At 41.8% G+C, this 20,687-nt stretch overlaps 1 protein-coding gene across 1 annotated transcript in view; it reads right to left on the reverse strand.

Annotated features, from left to right (window-relative positions):
• Positions 1-20,687, reverse strand: part of BOLL (boule homolog, RNA binding protein) — a 2,224,369-nt gene that overhangs the window by 496,670 nt on the left and 1,707,012 nt on the right. The window contains exon 7 of the mRNA XM_044060305.1: positions 19,432-19,512. Within this exon, the coding sequence (XP_043916240.1) occupies positions 19,432-19,512 (81 nt within the window). The remainder of the gene's footprint in view (positions 1-19,431; positions 19,513-20,687) is intronic.

Genomic DNA, 20,687 nt, shown 5'->3' on the forward strand with positions numbered 1-20,687 from the left:
GTCCTGCCAGGGGTATCATGAGAATCATAGATGCCATGAGACTCAAAATCCTGTATTCCCTTGAAGTGACTGAAGTCTGAATGGAAAACCTTAGAAATAGATCTAGATATAGACCTATTGTTTTCTGTGGAAGAAAATCTCTGTGAACAGAGGTATCCTGCAGACACCTCAGGAATACAATCCTGTGTAGAGAAGTCAAAAAAAGATTTTGAATGTTCTCTTGGCATCCCAGCTAGTAGGAGATCTCTCACCCAGGTGACTGATTCCTGACACTTTGAAAAAGACTCTGCAAAGATAAGCAAGTTGCCTAAATATGGAAAAATGTGGAAAACCTATAACCTGCAACAATCTATAACTGGATCAAGACACTCTGCGAACACTCTTGGTGCAGGGGATAGTCTAAAGGGTAAAGGAGAGAACTGCTAATGTGATCCAGACATACACCACCTTAAGAAACACCATAAGTCTGAATGAATAGGGATATGATAAGCATCTTTTAAATCTAGTATTACTAGGAAACACGAGGAAGAAGTAAAAGGTTGTGACATGACATCATTTTGAACTTGCCCTATGACACAACAGGTTTAGAAAAGAAAGATCCAGAACTGGTCTCTAAGCATTTTCTTTTTTGACACTGAAAACATTCTTGAATAAAAACCTTTTCCAACTTAGGAAGGAGGAACTGGTACTATCACTCCCTGAGACAGCATGTGTTGAAGGAGACTGGGAAATAGAAAAGTCGGGTGAGTGAGGAATTACTCCCTGGAAGAGTGGGGGAAATTTCCCTCACTGACATTTGTAACCTTGGAAGAATGATATTCAGAACCCAAATGTCTGAAATTATTATCTGTTGCCAAAGAAGAAAATGGAGATTCAGACTTTCTGGAAGTGAAAAAGGACTGGGGTGGGGGCTGGGTAGAAAAACATCCCTTAAATAGTATTTCCGATGTATTGACCTGTCCTTGTTTTGGGTGGTTCCTGAGTTTTTTTCACCCCACCCCTACCCCCGTTGCCATTTTTCTGAAATGCCTGTTTACCTGTATTTTCATGAGACTAGTCTGTTTTTTTTTTTTTTCTAAAATGGATAAAGGGTAACAGAATCCCTTAGAAAATTTGGAAAAGGATGACTGAAAAATCTTAAAAGAGATTCCCTGTACAAATTTTCCCCTTTCATCACATTTTGCTAACATCTGCAGTACCTAAAGTGGAATTTAAACTCTCATTATTAACATCCTCCAGGAGGTTCTGAGAAGGCAGCTATGAAAACTTCCTCAAAACAGTACCAGTGGTCACATCCCTGGAAGAAGTATCAACTGAGTGATATACACACCGTAAACAATGAGTTGTGACCTACAAGATAGAAGAAACTAAATTATTTAAATCAGAGTTTTTCCTCACAAGAAGAAACTGTAGCCAAAACATTCTTTATACTTTTACAATCAGTCAGAATAAACTTTTTATACGAGCCTGACATTTCAAAATTCTAAAAATCAAAGTTGCAGAAGCATATACTTTCCCCCATACTTATCAATAATATTTGCATCCTTGTCAGAAATACTATAACTAGAATTAACTAAATGTTTAGCAGCAAGAGGATTAACCAAAGCTACAGCTGCTGGATTAGGTTTGAGATGACTGTATAAAAACTGAAAAGACTGAAGAACTTTTATACATTTTACCTGCCTTTTTTAAGGGCAGCATGCTGACTAACAGACAGTGATACATACATCATTCAAAGCTGACCGAAGAAGAAGAATGGGTAATGATTCTGGAAACTCCTTCTGTAACAGCTGATAGAATTTTCTGAATGTCTCAGAAACCTCAGTATTCTTCCACTGAAAACACTGGTATATTCTTAAAAGTCTCACAGAAGGAGAAACCCCAACAGGGAGATTCATTAACTGAGCTTTCTTCCAAGTCTGAATCACAAATCTGAGGAGAAAACTCTGTATCTGTCCCTTCATCTTCCTGTCCAGATTCAGAATCTGAAATCTATTCAGGAGAAGAGGCATCCCTCTATTTTACCAGAAGCCACCTCAGGAGAAAGATTAATAGCCTGAATAAAATCCCGAGCCAGATCCAGAAAACTACTATCTAAGGAGGAGTAGATACGTTTAGTTTTTTCTTTTCGACGGAAAAAGTGCCAACAGTGTTGTTAGTGGCAGTAGCAGCTTATCCAGAGATGGGCACAATCTAAACAGGAAGTCTTCCCTGTTCAGTCTCCCAGGACCAACAAGACTGGCTCTCCCTTGCCTCCTGAAGGAATTTCAACAGCCATAGCGGTTGTAGGTCTACACCTCAGGGATCAGGGGTAAAAAACTAGTGGTCTAAGGAGCCAGTTTTGGACACAACAGAGCCACCCACCTGTGCCTGATGCAAACTGCTAGCCTATGGTGGTAGCACAGGCTGTTTGCTTAACTTATTTTTTTCTTAACTTTTTTTTTTCTGTGGCTGGCAGAAAGACTTGACAGTGGGACTGGTAGTTTGTTCCATGGTCAAGCCAAAAATGATGTCTCTTTCACACTGAAAACAAGCAGCAGAAGTTGGTAAAACTTCACAGTTGTAATCACTTTTTTTAAAACAAAAAAGCACAGTAAATAACATCCCCTTTTATTTAGTTTTTTTTTTAATTTAGTTTGAAAGCATTATCATCTTCCCATTTCTTCTTGGTATCCAATAAATTTAACACTGATTTCCAAGGCAACTCCTTTTTGAATACCAAAAAGATTCTGGACTAAAATCCTTTTCATTTTTTGTAATGCAGAACTGATTATATAACCACTGCCTGAAACGTGCAAAGGAATACTGGAGTGAACAGACTTATCTGTGGCTCTTAAACACACTAACGAAAAAAAAAAAAAAAAACGTCCACAAAACAGCATATTAAACTACAGAAAAAAAAAAATGCTGCACAGAATGCCACCAAGCAGTATTTTAATCAAGTTTAAGCACTTTTGTTCTAAAACATACAGAACTTCTTCAGAAACAGTTGTAACGCAGGTTTACTCCATTTAAAAGGCCTCAAGAGAGCCAGAGTTCTCAAAGAGAATTCTTAAAGAGACATACCACAAAAAAGCACAAAAGGTATACATAAATGAAACAGCTAAAAACATATTCAAATAGCAGCCTTTCAATATGAAGCTGTAAAAACCATACCAGGTTTAATAAAAATTGTTATTAAAAAGTTCCCTTTCGTAAAAAATACTAAATAAATTAAACAAGTATGTATATTACATCCAGAATAGAAAATCAAGTAAAAGCAGCCTTACCTTTTAGAATGGGTTTAATGCTAACAAGGTCATTAATACCTGGGACAACTTTGTATTAAGTAAGAGCTGCCAAAAAACTTCAGGTTGTTCTAATCAAAGTTCTCTGTCTCCTCCTCGAATAGGGATTGGGACTTTTTACAAAATTATAAAAACAAATTTTCTAAAATCTTTGCATCCTCTAGAATGCTTAAAAAAGGCACTAGTAGTTTGTGCTTTTTTTCTTATCATATAAGTGTTGATAGATTCTGGTTTGAGGATCAATGGTTTTGCCTACATAAAATGCAGGGCAGGATAAGCAGAAGGCAATACAGACAACCCCCTTCGTTCCACTATTATAGTTCCCGTTAACCGTAATCAACTTTGGGTATCCCGTGACTGAAAAGTGGGAGCCTTGTAAGATTAATCTTTTGGTTTAAATTCACTTCTCCTTAACCATTTTTGCATTTGATCCTGATCAATGTGAGGTTGTTCCAAGATTTTCTATACTTACAACCATATTTATAGATTTTCCACATTTTTTGCCTTCTCATCTGATCCTTCACCTTATATGCTTACTTTTATTTTTTAGCACATTCAGTTGCTGCCTCATTTTTATCTACTTCTGGTTTGACTTCCATTCTCGCTTGATACCGATATGCTTCTGCTAAGTTAAGCAGGGAAGTCATCTTAAATTTATTTTCCTCATATTTCAAAAGTTCACTATGTTTGGGTCTTGTGATGTCAGCAGATTTGTATGCAGTCCCACGACTGCAGATCTATACATGTAATCAATCTCAAGGAGGCCCACACCTCCTTCAGAATGGGGAATATATAGTCTTGATATGCACTGATTTTTATAAATCATTATATGAGCATGAGGCATTCTTCTTGTTTTCCTGTCCAACCTATCCAACTCCTTTAGGGGCAAGCCAATCACTCCAAAATTGTTAGGTTACGACTGGAAGATCAAATTAGTTTATAGCTTGGACTTTGTTCCTGGATGTCAACGCTGTTTTCAGTACTAATTTAAGTCTTCTAAAATATTCCTTACTAAGTTTTATTCACATTTGTTCATGCTTTATTGTTAATCCTTCAATTTCCAAATATTTATACACTCACTCTTTCTTAAGTTCTTTTATATCACATTCCTGTCCCAAACTGATGTTTTCTTGGTGCTGCAACTTTCCTGCTTTAAAGGCAGCTTTTGCACATTTAGCAAGACCAAATGACATTCTTGCATCATCTGAAAAAGTTTTGACCACTTGCAGTTGTGCTTCAGTTCCTCATCTGATGAACTATACAGATTTTAAGTCATCTACAAAAAGAAAATGAGAAGTCTTTAGAATTTGTTTTCTGGAAGCCAATTCTAGACATGACCTAATCTGTTAAGTAGACAGCTTAATGGGTTAAGGGCAAGACAAAAGAGCAGCGATGACAGACAGTGACCCTCCCTTTGAAATTTTATCCCAAGAATAATTTGTCCTTTATCATGGCTTAACCAGATTTGCTAATAACTCCAGCTGTAGGACCCACCAATGTCAGGCACTACATCAACTGAAATGGCTAGAACCTCCACAACTATTGAATTACTACCAATTAACACTTGCCTACAAGATCTTGATCTACCCTGACAAAACCCCATCTCTTAACCAACCTACTAACCAAGTACATTTCAAATCGCCCCCTACGCTCTTCAGAAAAAACACTCCTTTGTATCTCCAAAGCCAATAACACCGCAGGAAAGGCCCTGTTCTCCCACAACATAGCCAGAAACTGGAACAACCTCCCCACTTCTTTAACCTCGGCTCCTTCACTCACCACATTCAAAAATTCTCTCAAAGAGCCCCTAATGAATAAATGGTTATGCCCTTGCATCACATAACAATTCACATTTTCATTTTATCTGCTGCAGACATCAGGAATCTAATGCAAATCTATAATTGTAATAAGTTGTTTTTTCTATGCTTTCAAGAATTGTTATTATGTTATTTCAGTATAATACCTCAGTCTCTCGCTCTGTAATGTGTAACATATAACTGTAAGTATGTTGTTCCTCTATGCTCTCCTTTTGACCTGATGAATCAAGACAATACCTCAGTATGCTGCACTGTTTTGCTGCTCTCCTTTTAAATCTATGTATCCTTTATGCAATATGTAACTGTTTTATCATGTCAATTTTATGATAACTTGATGGAGTTTTTCTCCCCGGGCCTCCACTGTAAATGGACATGTGTCCAGTCGGACTATCCCGGCAAACAAATGTAAAATAAAATAAAATAAAAACTGCAAAGTGGTTTGCCACTGTTTCATGGTCACTGTAATGTAATCGATCAGTGCAGGGCATATCTTATACATTTTAAGCACACTTTTATCCATGAATGCGGGATATTGTGAAATGCTTTTTTGTAGTCTGTCCATGCCATACTTAGATTCTTCCCCTTTTGCAGTTCTCCATTTTGACTTTAACAAAAATGATCCTTTGTTCCATATGACTTCTTTTATTGCCCTTTTGTTCTATTACCATGATTGAGTCTTCTTCTAAATGACTATAAACTCTGTCGGCATCAATTCCAATGCAGAGTTTATACATGGTCCGAAGGCAAGTTTTGGTCTACAGTTTTTAGGATAGCTTCCAGGTTTGCTCTTAAGTAGGAGTATTGTTTTTCTTGTTGTTAACCAGGCTGGTGTCTGTTCAGGGAGTGCATACAAATAGTATTATTCATGGATAAATCTTCATTTAAGATGTTAATACTTTTAGCCAGAAGTTAGGTACTGCATCTGGGCCTGGAGTTTTCCAATTAGGAACTTTTCTTAACTTTGTTTCAATCTCTCTTGTCATTACTTCATCCCAATTCATATCCCGTTTTGTTACGTTCCACAGGATCTTTACAGATATTTCTCCAAACTATATCTATTTCTTTTTTCTTTGGTGGTGTTTCAATTCCTTTTGCCTTGTTTCCCAATTCTCTATAAAACGTTTTACATCATCAATAAATTGTTTATTTTGTACTTTTCCTTTGTGTTTATCCGCATAACTTCTAAGTTTTTCTGCCTATGCTGAGATTTTTAGTTTATTATTTGTGATAGTGCACGATAGATCCTGATCTGTTCTGATACTCCGCATTACTTTTATCGCATCTATCTTTCTGAGCATTGTTTTGTTCCCTCTTCTATGCTTTTCTAACAGTAACACTTCCTGTTAACTGTTTTATAGTTTTCTCTATTCCATATTTCCATGATGGCATTCGATTTCTCCACTTCCTTTCCCTTACCACCCTGTGTTTTTGTGGTAAGACTGTATTTGTTATTAATTTAGCTGCACAGTAATATATCTTATGTACTTTTGTTATATCGCATTAATCTCTATGGACAGTCCTAATTACTGTGTTCATTTGTTTTAAATTTTTGGGTTTTACTGACTTTCTGTAGTCTGTTTCCTTTATTGAGCTTAACATGTCTGTCCATCTCTAGTAAATCAGGCAACTCTTCTCTTAGATAATTTTCTACCAAACTGAGGGCACATTCTTAGTTTTCTATTTCCTGCAGGCATTCTACAGAAAGTTCCGGAGCATCTTCCTGTGTCACATTCTCTTCAGTTTCATCCTCTGTCATCCGTTGCCCTTTCATAAGGGAACTCACTGGCTTATTACTCCACAACACTGACCGCATCAATAATAATAAGCACTGTGGTGATCAAGAAGGGCACCCTCAAGTGCATTTCCCTGATGGGTATTCAGCCCCACAACTACTTCCCTAGGCTGAAACCATAGACTGTTTATCTTCACACAGTACCTTTGGTCCTGATTTTTCATCTACGGCAGGCATTTGGGACCCATCCTGTGATGGCCTCTCTCAGGGCACTTGATACTAAACCAAGTTCAGTCTGGAAAAAGTCTAGGACTGTTTCAGATTTGTTGCACTCTGCTAACCTCACCTTTACCACTGAGACTTGGCTGAATGAGAATTTTGGCATTCATCTGTAGCCATTCTGTCTGGATTCACAGTACTTCAGTGTCTTTGGGGAGACAAGAATGGAGGTGGATTTGCTTAAGAGGTGGCCCTGAGCCTGAGGTGGCACAGATTGCCTCTAGGGAGGCCAAGTCATTCCGAGTTGCAAGTGCTAAGAGTATGTTCCTCCTTATCTACTGCTAACCAATGTATTTTAGGTCACCAGTATCTAGCAGTTCTTGGTGACTTTAAAATCTAGGTTCATGACTCTGTGACTCTTCCTAAAGACTTTAGTTATATTATGCAAATTTTGGATTTGCACAAGTCATTACCCTGGTGATTCACAGACTGGGTCATATTCTCAACTTGATCTTCCCACTAGATTTGAATACATCAGACATGATGGTGGCGCCAGTGTCATGGTCTGACCAATTTCGTGTCCACTTTGGCCCCGGAACTCCTGCATTACAGTCGCCCTTCTCTAACTCAGTGTGACTAGATCTCCTAGTCGTATTACACTTAACATCCTTTTCTCTACTCTCTTTCAAAAGTTTCCAAGGTGTTTACTCCTTAGATGACATCCTCAGCAACTGTAACAGGTTGCTGTCCTTGGCACTTGATGTTTTAATCCTAAGTCACATCTGCCTTGTTTCTGTGATCTTTGCCTCCTACTTCAAAAAGGAGCAGGTTAGGGTAGACAGATTTGTGGTGGGACAAGCTTGAGCTGGACAAAAACTATGCTAAATACTAGACTGAGAACACATGTCAGAATGCATTATTTCAGTCTAGGGGTGTCTTATTAGTGACCAACCAACCAACCAGCAGTGCTGTTTTTTTTTTTTTTTTTTTTTTTTGTGGAGTGGTTGTGTAGCCCAGTCTGTCTCAAAACTAGAAGAGCCTTAGCTATATCTCAATGTTCGTTTGCTGTTTGTGTTTTTTTTTTTTTTTTTTTTTGCTGACAGGGTTGCTATTATTAAATCCTCTCTGCTGGTATCCAAACCTATGGAAGCTGCAGATGACTTGCCCCCTCCCCCTACCCATTCTCCTGGATGATGTTTTATATTACCAATTACAATGAGCTCTTGATTCTTATGTCCAGTATGTGACTACTGGTTTGTCCATCAAAACTGGTCCTGGCTAGTCTTGATGTCCTTGGCATTATGATTTTTCAGATTCTGCCTTCTTCTTTGTGGTTTGGGGTCTTTCCTTTGGTTATGAAGCAGTACCTGTCTTGAGAAAAATTATCAAGAAGGCTGTTTATAAGCAGCTTGATATGTATCAAACAGTTGCTGGGCTCATGGATCCCTTTCAATCTACATTTCACTCTCGCCATAACATTAAGACTGCTCTGGTTTGAGTACTTAATCTACTGAAGGCCCAAGACAAGAGTACTACTTAGTATTGGTCTTCCTGGATCTCTCTGCAGCACTTGACACCAGAGATCATAGCATTTTAATTGAATATTTATCCACATAATGTAGCATTTCCTCATACGTCTCAGAACAATTCACCTTACCCGTCAGGCTGAACCCAAAGTTACTTCTGGTATTAACAACTTTCTTATCCCCTTAAGTGTGGCATACCACAGGGCTCTATCCTGAAGCCCACTACTGTTCATCATCTATATGCCTCCAGAGGAGGATCTTGTCACAGTGACAAGTTCAGCTTATAACACTTAAACTGATGATGATGATGACACACAGCTTTAACTCTCATTCTCAAAGGATGATATGGCAAATATACATTCCCCATTGTTAAGTTAAAACTAAATCAGCGAAAACTGAACACCTCCTAACATTGAGGCCCTGGTAGTTCAAGCAACTCTGAGGGATTTGTTTGCCCACTCTCATCTGACCTTCATCATTTAAGATGGCAACAAGCTTAAGTCTGTTGACAAAGTGCAAAATTTAGGGGTGATCCTGGACTGCTGGCTGCCTGCCTTTGTTAAATCTTCCTGTTTCTAGCTACAAATCATTTTCAGGTTTAAGCACATTTTACCTCCAACTCACTTCTCAGCTGCTCTTCATACTTTGCTATTTTTTTAACTTGACTACTATGCACTATAACTTGGATTCCCTAACATTAAGACTGACAGTTTGCAAATGGTGCAGAACTCTATTTTGAGGCTCTTGACTAGTATGCCTCATCACCAACATATTACGCCTGTTCTGCATAGCCTACACTGGCTTACAATTTGATATGGAATATTTTACAAGGTTTTAGTATTAACATATTTGTCCTTGCACAACTTGAATCCCTTATACCCGAAGGAAATGGCTGCACCACATTTCCCTCCCTAGACCTTGTGCTCAGATTCCCAGAAGTCTGCTGATGGTTCTGCAGGTGAAATGTGAAACATCTAGAGCTCATTCTTATGCATTTCAGGCTCATCTATGGAATGTACTACCTCGGTGGCTTCTTACAAGTCCATCTTTGACCAGCTTCTGCAGGTCACTAACCTCTACTTGTCTAAACCAGCTTCTGAAGATGAGGAATGACTATATTATATTATTAATACTTGTTTATTCTATATACTGCTTTTATTGTCTGTTTTGTAAAAAAAAGTTATGTACTCACCATAGCATTCCATCTGAGTAATTTACTTCATTTGTCTTCAACCTGTGGGTATTTGGATCCAGATCAGATCCGAGACAGCTGCTTCACCAGCTTCTGATCTGAGTTCCGAGCTCCTCCCCTTCCCCATAATACCCCTCCATCTCCTTCCTTCCCTCAGATCGAGTTTGCTGCACCCTAACACAAGCCAGCTCCAATAAGACCTTACCACAACAGATTATTCACCAACCTAACAAGCATGAACAGGAGAACCACAGAGGCACCTTCTCCTACATACCAGAGTAACAAAAATACAGGTAAGGTCAGGGGGAAGGAGGGAGAGACAGTTGAAAACAAATGAAGTACAACTACTCAGATGGAACGCTATGGTGAGTACATAACTTTTTTATCTGAAGTAGCTGACTTCATGTGGTCATCATCCTGTGGGACAAGTCCCCAGTTACCAAACACCTAGGTGGCTCTCATGGAAGGATATTCCGAAGAACTGCAGAGCCAAAGGAAGCTCTACCTCTAGATACCATGTCTAGTTTGTAATGTGAAATAAAGGTGTGAGATGAGGACCAAGTAGCCGCAGAACAAATATCATCCAGAGACATCCTGGACCAAAAATCTGCAGAAGTAGCCATGGATCTGGAGGAGAAATGCCTTTGTCTGAGTACACCATAAGGATACACTGAGAAATCCATCGAACAATAGTCACTTTGGAGACTGGTTTGCCAAGAAAGGGTTTAGCATATGAAACAAATAACTGATCGGACTTGGGAAAAGCCTTAGTTCTGTGCAGGTAGAACCTCAAGTGTCTATGCACATCCAACAAATGTAACTTATATTCATCCCTGTTCTGAAAATTTGGAAAGAAAACAGGAAGGTTAATTGTCTGGTTAATATTGTTTTCAGAAGCAACCTTTGGAAGAAAGGAAGGATTGGTACGGAGCAACACCCTATCCTTATGGAAGATCATATACGGAGCTTTGATAGATAATGCTTGAAGTTCTGATACCTTCCTAGCCGAGCTGATAGCCACTAGGAAGGCTGTTTTCCTTGATAAAAATTGAAGGTCTACAGATACTGCGGGCTCGAACGGTGAAGAAGCCAGAGCCTGTAAGACAAAAGTGAGGTTCCAAGGAGAAGTAGGATCCTTCACCGGGGGTCTTAAAAGTAAATAACCCTTAATAAAGGATTTGCACAGTCTAGAAAAGGCTAACAAAACCATATTTTCCCCAATATGAAAGTTGGAAATGGCAGCCAGTTGGACTTTTACAGTAGAAGAGCTAGCACTTTGATGAAATATACTCGCCAAAAACTCCAATACTGCTGGGACTGGAGCTATGAAAGGATCCAAGTCACTTTGAGAGCCCCAAATAGAGAAATGTTTCCATTTGCTACAGTAAAGATTTCTGGTGGACGATTTGTGAGCCTCCACCAGAATAGTCTTACAGGGAGTCCTAGCTATCAATGAAACTGGAGTAGCCAAGCAATGAGCTTCAGACTGACCAGGTTTGGATGAGGAACCTTTGAGGGATGAGAGATAAGATCCGGTATTGGATCCAAGATCCATGGTGGAGCTATAAGATGAGACCAAAGGAAGAGAAACCATACTTGACGAGGCCAGAATGGGGCAATGAGGATCACTGTGGTCCACAACCTGCGGGCCTTCTGAAGAAATTTCAGTATGAGAGGTAACTGAGGGTAAACACAGAGAATACTGGGAAGCCAAACATGGACTACAGCATCCCTGGGGGTTTGCCCCTGCGGGAGGATCACAGTGAAGAACTCACTGCACTTCACAATGGAAGGAGATGCGAAGAGATCGCAGCAAGGCTGACCCCACTCTAGGAAGATCTGCTCCACTACAGAAGGATTCAGAGACCACTCGTAAGGCATCAGAATAGTCCTGCTCAGCTTGTCCGCTAGTATGTTGGACCATCTCGGAATGTGTGTTGCTATCAGAAACCAGTTGGTGGAAATTGTCCATTCCCACACTCTCATGGCCTCATGACAAAGGGGTAAGATCTGGTTCCTCCTTGCTTGCTGATGTACCAGGCTACAGACATGTTGTCTGACTTTACTGCAATAGTTTCCAGAGGGAGAAAGGCATGAAGGGCCTGCAACGCTAAAAGGACAGCCCTCATCTCTAGGACGTTGATATGCAACTTGGTCTCGTTTGGGGACACGTGCCTTGGACTGTCCTTCCAAAGCAATTCCCCCACCCCCAGCTGGGAGGCGTCCGTGGTCACCGTGGCTTGTAGAGGTGTTGCAATAAAGGGGCGTCATTCAACTCTGTTGGAGGAGTGCATCCACCAGAGAAGAGAGTCCCTCCAAGTCCTGCTTAAATGTATTGGATAAGCTAACGTCAGGTCTAACAGAGACCACTGGACTGCTAATGTCTACTGAAGTACCCGCATGTGAAGCCGGACACAGGGGAGAAGAGTGATGGTGGCTTCCATAGAGCCAAGAGCTTGCAAGACCGCCTCCGCAGAGGGAAAATGAGGCTGAATAATAAGAGACACGTGGAGACGTAAGCTCCAAACTCTCTCCTGGGTGGTGTCTAACCTTGCTCTGATGAATTCTAGAATTTGAACCGGGATCAGAGATGATGTGTTTCTGTTGACTGTGATACCCAATTGACTGGTAAGTCTCAGGAAATAGTCTCTGGCTTGACAAAGTAGGCACTTGGTGGGGGCAGCAAGGAGCCAACTGTCCAGGTATGGGAAGACCTGTATACCCTGACGTCTCAGGTGAGCCGCTACAACTGCCATGACCTTGATGAACACCCTGTGGGCTGTAGTGAGACAAAAGGGGTGGGCTCAGAACTGATAATGATTGGTTCCTATCCGGAAGCAGAGAAACCTCATGGAACGTCTGTGCATTTTTATATGATAGTATGTGTCCTGGAGGTCTATCGGGCACATCCAATCATTCTCCTGCAGATAGGGCAGGATGGATTGCAGCGTGACCATCTGGAACCTTTCTTTGGCAACATTCAGGTTCAAGGTGGAAAGATCCAGGATAGGTCTTAGGTCCCCCGTCTTTTTTGGCACTAAAAAGAACCTGGAATAAATGCCTGATCCGGACTGATCTGGGGTGACGGGTTGGATGACTCGCTTCTTTAGCAGCTTTTCTATTTTGAGTGATGCAACCTCCCTTTGAGTGGGTGGAACGTCTGGGAGGTGTTTTAGGGGGAATAGGTGGTACTATGTAAGGAATGGAATATCCTCTGGATATGATTTGTAGCACCCAGAGGTCTATTAGGTGCAATGAAAGACGACCTTGACTGCCACGAGCAGTCAGGCAACCACTCAGGGCTGCTGCACGGGCCTGTCCGAGAAAGGTTCTTGAGACCCAAAATTTCTCGGCTCCCCTCTGCCTCTGGGCCGGCTTCTATCATAACCACCTCTGTCTCTGGGGGAAGATGAGTCCTGAGTGTCCTGGGAGTACTGAGATTTTAGGAACCACATCTTTTGCCCTCGCTGATTCCTCGAGAAGAATACTTGAGGGGTAGAGAAGCGGATCCCGATGGCAGACAGCGTCTTCCCATCCTTCTCACTCTGGACCACTGTGTCACATACGGTCTTCCCAAATAGACAAGAACCATCATAAGGGACATTAGCAAATGACACCTTGAAGGATTCTGTAAACTGACATAGCTGGAGCCAGGTGTGATACCTCATGGCAAACGCCGGAACTGGCTGCCCTTGTAGCTCCTTCTGTGGCATGTGAAAGGAGGCGAATGGATGTGTTTGAAACCACTTTGAGAGTGACCATTTGCATGGACAATGCTTGCTTATCCACCGGCAACATGGACTCCATGGACGACTCAGCACCTCCTTGACCAGGTCATGCTGCAGTCGGATAACGTGGGCCAAATAATTCAGTGCCCATATAGAAAAGGTAGCTGAAGCGTAAACCTGCTTCCCCAGACAGTCCATCGTCCTGGACTCTTGGTCTGAAGGATGAACCATAGAACTCTCCTGAACCAGTTCTTTCTTGGTGGCGGCTGCCACCACCATAGCGTCTACTGGGGATTCCTTACTCCAGCTGGTCTTATCAGAGTGGGGACTCAAACTTTTATCAGGACGCTTTGGAATAGGCTCCACGGTATCCGGTTCCTTCCATGCTTGCGTTGTAATGAGGTCCACTAAAGGATCCGCGGCAGGGGACACCCAGGAGGAAGATCGGCTGGTGCCAAAAGCCTCCAGGAACACCAACTCGTCCAAAGTTGGCTTTGGGGCGGACCCCCCCCCACCAGCGAAGGAGTTCCATTATGTCCCCAAAGGAGACACTGTCGGGAAGGGGTGATCTGGGGGAGCCTTCCTCTTTCTCCAAGTCTGTGTCTTTGACGAGGGACTCTGGGGAGGAGTACAGGTGCCTCCTTTTGCACGAGTGTTTGCAAGGTACCACCCTAGTGGGACTCTCTGCGAGGGACTCGGAAACAGGGGTTTGCTCCCAAATGGGTGCTCACTGGGGCATGACAAGCATGGGCTGTCCCTGAGAGGACAGGATGGTCAGAGCCGTACCCAGAACCAAAGGAGTCGGCGCAGACACCGAAGAGGAGTCAGAGGCCTCGACCCACTCGAGAGGACCCTCTCCACTACGTCAAAGGCCGATGGAGAGCAGACACCCTGAGAGATAAGCAATGGAGCCACTCTCCTTGGATCCAACGGGGGAGTCTGATCCGAGTCCACAGGCACCGAGATGCTGAGGGGGAGGCTGTACTTTGGACAAACTTGGAGCTGACAGGACCCCCTCGGATCCGATACTGAGACTATGGCAACGTGAGCTCAGATCCAACACAAACCACCACCAAAGAAACTTATACCAGTACAACAAACCAAAAAATACTGAATAATACTGGCCCAATGGAATGAAGCAATAGTCACCACTGAAAAAATGTCAAATAAAATGAAACTTAAAATTTTAAGTTTTACTTTGACATTTTTTCAGTGGTGACTATTGCTTCATTCCGTTTGGCCAGTACTCTTCAGTATTTTTCAGATACGACCTGCTCAGGGCCATGGCCGAGTCGAGGTACTAGGTACCATCAGTACCAGTGGTCTGACTCCGAGAGTTCTCAGATCCAAGGACACCAAAACCAAGGGCCGGGTTGGAGAAGGAGCGATGGGGGCAAAGAAGGGCTGTGAGCTCCCCGCTCCGGAGGGAGAGGGAGCTGGCAAGACTCCCATCAGGATCTGGGTACAGATAAACTACTGCATCATCCTGTCCATCTCCGATTCACTCAAGCTATGAGTGGAACGGGATGAGGAAGCCACCGATCCTGGTCAGGAGTGCTGGTGAGGGGAAGCTCTAGAGGAAGTCTGAGACACGGTCGGCTCCCGTGAAAACCTCAGAGAACGGAGCCGAAGGGTACTGGGCCTAGGTGGAGTTCAGGATTTAGCTGGTGGCCCCGAATGAGCCAAGCGGTCAGGGGACCACTTCTTAGGTCTGTCCTTTTGTCTGGGTTTGAAGGCCTGGAAATGGGGGTTTGAGCCCCGGAGGCCTGAGGAGATGTTACGGTAGCAGCCGCTACCGCAGAAGAAGAAGAAGTGAGGACGGCTGTCCCGACGCCAAAAAGAGGCCCTTCATCATCAACTTAGCCCTCCAGTCCTTGAGGGCTCTAGGGTTGAATCCTGTGCAGATAGCGCAGGCTGTGTCAAGATGGGCCATGCCTAACCAGACAAAGTACAGAGTGTGGCCGTTAGCCGGCGAGAGCTTGTGGCTACACTCTGTGCATCTCCTGAAGACAGGCCTGGGAACCTCAGCCATGTCTAGGAAGTCCCTGCACACACACACACACACACACACACACACACACACACACACACACACACACACACACACACACACACACACACACACACAACCACACATGCGCACACACACACACACACACACACACACACACACACACACACACACACACACACACACACAAACTAACATGCTAACTGGGTGGGAGAGGGGAAAACAGGGAACACAAAACGCTAACTTTTTTTTTCCAATGACCAATGCGAGTACAAGGGGGAGGTTAGGGAAAATTACCTAAGGGAACCCTGACTACAAAAAGGCAGAAAACACTCACTAAAAACCACCAAATGCCCGGAGCTTGAGACCACGCTGCTGGGCTTGGAAAGTGGCAAATGAGATCTGAGGGAAGGATGGAGATGGAGGGGTATTACAAGTAAGGGGAGGAGCTTGGAGCTCGGATCAGAAGCTGGTGAAGCGGCCATCTCAGATCCAATCCGGATCCAAATACCCACAGGTTGATGACCAAATGAAGTCAACTACTTCAGATCCAGTGTTTTGAGATAAAGCACTTTAATAAAGTTAAAGCTGAACCTGATTGCAAATAACTCCCATGTGGTTGATCTGTAGCCCCCTTTTAGAAGGGGCCACTTTCTTTGAATGGCAATATAGCCAAACTAAACTATACATCCCATCTGTGAAGTAGCTATCTTCAGCACCACAACAGGCACACCTGCAAGAATGGAAAGTCCATTAGAAGGTTTCTGGAGATAGCCCACCATGTTCACGACTCAATGACCAAGTAATGGAAATCTGACACTGGGTAAGACCCCTGAGCACACAGTAAATCTAAATTATTTGATAAGTCAGTCAAATGCACCACCAGCATTTTCAGATACGTAAATGGCAGCCATGTAGTTTACAAAATGCATCCTTACCAAGGCTCTCAGTTTCATGATTTACACTGCCTTTTCTTGGACAGGAAGATCTGGCAGACAAGAGTTTCTGAAACAATGACGGCAATCTTCTGAGAGAGGATTTTAGAAGACTCTTCCCAATTTATGATCAGCCTGAGGGACTACAGCTATGGGAGCATTCACTTCACGGACAATATCAGGACGTCTCTCAGTGGGGCCATCAACAGCCAGTTATTCAAGTAGAGGAATGCATGGAATTATTTTTTCCTCTAAGACTTCATTAACCATGGCCAACAGTTTTGTAAACACTCTGAGTGCAAACGAAAAGTGCAAATGGCAGCAGTCTGTGCAGAAAAAGATAACCTTCCCAAAGCAAACTGAAGGAACTTCCAGAGTAGACACTAGACATGGCTGTATCAGAAGGTGTTAATCATGACAAAACCACCATCCACATACCTTGCAGCAATACGGAAATTCCCATGGGGAGAGTCATCAGCCAGATCTTGATACAGGATAAGTTGTATGACTTGAAGTATTCTGCCCCTTTACCATTTGGGAAGAGGTGAGAGTAAAAATACAAGCCTAGTTCTGAAAGATAAGCAGCATACACGGTTCCTTTGTGGAGGACAGTTTGGACCTTTCACAAGGACTCCATGTGGATGGCCATGATTGTGATTAGTGCCCTTTCTGTTAAGACCCTAAGAGTTCTAAGATGCAACCATCCATGATCATATCCCAAACCCGCTGACCCTTGGTTACAGCACTCCAGACACAGGCAACATGGAGAAGCTGTCTTCTTGTATGATTAGATGACCTGGCTGACACTGCTGGGAGGTAAGAATATTGGATACCTTAGTGCCTTCTTCTGTTTGCATTGAGGTTTCTTCTTGTTCGGGGGGGGGGGGGTGTTAAACAGGATCTCTGTACTGGAGAAAGGCAGTTTCTTCAAGAAATCTTGAGATCATCCACCAGATACTGAGACAGCCAAACCGAACTTATATCTTAAAAGGTGCATTCTGGATGGACTGCCGGGTTACCTCCTAGAGGGGGGTTGACAGCCTCAGACAGGTTATCCTACACAGCCATATATCACAGCCTGCTATCAAGACTTAAGTCAGTAGAGGCAAAGGTACAGCAGGCCAGCTGGACACTGACTCTGGATTATACTGAGACAGTGAGTCTTAAATGTATCCTCCTTGAGCACAAATGTAGGGATAGAGGAAAGGTATATCTGCAAGTGGTCAAGACTAGACTCCCTGATTCAAGTGCCAGACTCACAAATTGCAAAAGGCCATAATGCTTCTGTTTTCCACAGGAAATTAATGCCAGTGTGGTTTCTCAGCATGCAGTGGCAGTTATTCCTTTGTTTTGAGAGATTTCTTCTCTCTTCACTGTGCAGATGGTATCTATCTATCTATCTATCTATCTATCTATCTATCTATCTATCTATCTATCTATCTACGTATCTATCTATCTAAAACTTTGACCCTATCACTGAGGCAAACACTCCTAAAAAATGCTGACAATTTATTTTAGTTTTTTTTTCCTTGTGGTATTTTGGGCGTTTATGTATGTCCATCTGGTTCCTCTGCATCTTTTTATTTGGGGTTTCATAATGGATCCAGGAAGAAAGTTCTTCCATCACCTGGTTCACTGCAAAGAACAGGAATTTATATAGGTAAAAAGAAAAAAAATCCCACAATTGAAGGTTTTAACCCCTAACATAGCAGAGGTGGAGGTTCTTCTCTAACCCACCATGTTGAATAGAACATTATAAACAAGTGTTTAGAAGAAACCAGCTAACAGATTGATGTATTTGTATAGTACCATTAGTCATCCCGACCACAAAAAAATTCTTTATTTACAGTCAAGTACTTCCAACATCACTACATTTGTTCAAGTGAAGGGAAAGTAATATACAGTTGTCAGAACTGCAGGAGATGTCTGCTTGCAATCAGATTGTCAGTGAGGCTGATAGGACAGTGGCCACATCAGTACAGTCACCAAGAGAACAGCTACTCTAGTATAATGAGAGGTCCCATGTGACAAAGTTGCACCAGTGACAACATATAATCCAGGGCTTAAAAAACTAGAAAATCATAAAGAATGTTGCTAGATGTTCACCATAAAAAGCCTCTTATTAAAGGACCAACAGGATGCCTTGTGGATGACCTTAGCAGAAGGAGGAAGTGAACAATGCCTGAATTCTGATACCTTATCCTCTCAGGCACTGCTCTAAGCGTTTGCAAATGACCTTCCTACAAGTACCTATATTGGGAACTCTTAGAAAACAGGTGAAGACTTCAATCGTCCCCCTTTTTTGCCATCTGATGGTCAGAATGATGCAGTGGCATAGTCCTCTCTCAACTAGTGTTCATACAGGTCCTGGCTCCTGATCTGGTGAACAGAGGAACATCAGGAGGGTGTCAGTTTCTTAGGTACTGAATGTGGAAACTTATTCACAGTGAACATTAGGACTGAGATCCAAACTATATGAACAGCAGAAAAGAACTCAGGGTACAGGAGACAGATATAGTCACCTACACCTACACTTGCCACCACAGCATACAACAGTGGAAGACCTGTGTGGTCCCAAGCGTAGAAAGAAGACAGAAAATGTTTTCTTAAATGGGGATCAAAGAAGAGAAAATTTCCAATTGTACCAGTTGAAAAGGACTGCAAAACTTAAATGATGTTTCTTCACTGCAGAAGTCATTTACTGAGAATCACTGCATAAAAAAAATGAGGTAGCGGGGACTGCACTTACTCTCTTGCTTATACATATTTGATCAATGACACACTGAGGGCACCAACTGACAAGTGTTTCACTAGAGGACCACCTGCTAGTTAGAATTTATTACTGATGTTACAAGACACAATGACAGCTCTGTGAAAGATGTGCACAAAATCTGATGGAATAATAAAAAAAAAATCAATCAGTGAAATTAGAAAATGTTCAATCAATCAAGACAAATACCATATGAAATGTAAATCTTTCTTACCTGAAAATGGTAAGCTGGATGCTGATAGACTGGCTGAGCTTGATGTGTTACCATCACAGAAGAGCTGGACACAGTGTGTGGCTTCACAAAATAAATATACATTAAAAACGTTTCACACTTAAACTTCTCCAAATGCTTTTTGGCTTTACTTTATTATTCTTGGCAACATAAAACAATATTTAAAAAAAAATGTTCCCAATATATTACGGCTATACATTACTGTATTAATAAAATCAAAGTAAAAAAAATATGCATAAAGCTACAAACAGATGAAGCTTTATAATTTAGTCTTCCTGAGTTCTGTAGCTAGTCCTTAAAAGGCTACCACTCTTCTACAGGGCTCTGTCAGTTTCTCCATACATATATATCAGACACCTACACATTTTGGATCCCTCTACCAACTTGTTATATTCTGCCACTGCCTCTGTTACTGTGTTTTCAGACCCTATCACCCTTGCTATACACACACACTTATGCACATAGACATACACATGCGGCGCACACACACACACACACACACACACACACACACACACACACACACACACACACACACACACACACACACACACACACACAGATATAATCAAACTTCAAACAGCCGAGATCATAAGATCGAAGTTTTTTTGTACGTTTTGAATGGCGATCACAGTACAATGCAGAATGGGATATTTACCATTTTCCTCACTGTAGTGTTATCTCAGAGTTGGTATATTTATTTAGCAGGGGTGCAGTGCAAAAAAAATTTTTTTTTAGTTTTTATTTTTTATTAGGTTTTCAAAGTTTCAAAACTTCGATCTTATGGTCTAGGCCGTCTGAAATTCGAAGTTTTGAAACTTTGAGCTTCTGAAGCAGATCCATATATACGTATTTATATACATACACATTTATTTATACACACACACACAAACACAGACATATATATATATATATATATATATATATATATATATATATATATATATATATATATATATATATATATATATATATATATATATATACACACACACGTGTGTGTGTGTACACATATATAAACGCACACACACACACGTAATACAAAAACAGCCAAAGAAGGGGGATGGTGGGAGGATGGAAGGGGATGGCTACTGCAACAGTGATCTATTAGAATGCCTACTATTATGGTAAGTTTACGTACACAAAGGTACTATGTTTGGCATCAGATCACAGTTACAGTAACCTAAGCTATATGGATAGATTGCCACAGCTTCGAAACCTACTGGGAGGAGGAAGCA

The sequence above is a fragment of the Protopterus annectens genome, chromosome 2.part0, assembly GCF_019279795.1.
Source record: "Protopterus annectens isolate FY-2018-M chromosome 2.part0, PAN1.0, whole genome shotgun sequence".
NCBI classification, from domain to species: domain Eukaryota; kingdom Metazoa; phylum Chordata; order Ceratodontiformes; family Protopteridae; genus Protopterus; species Protopterus annectens.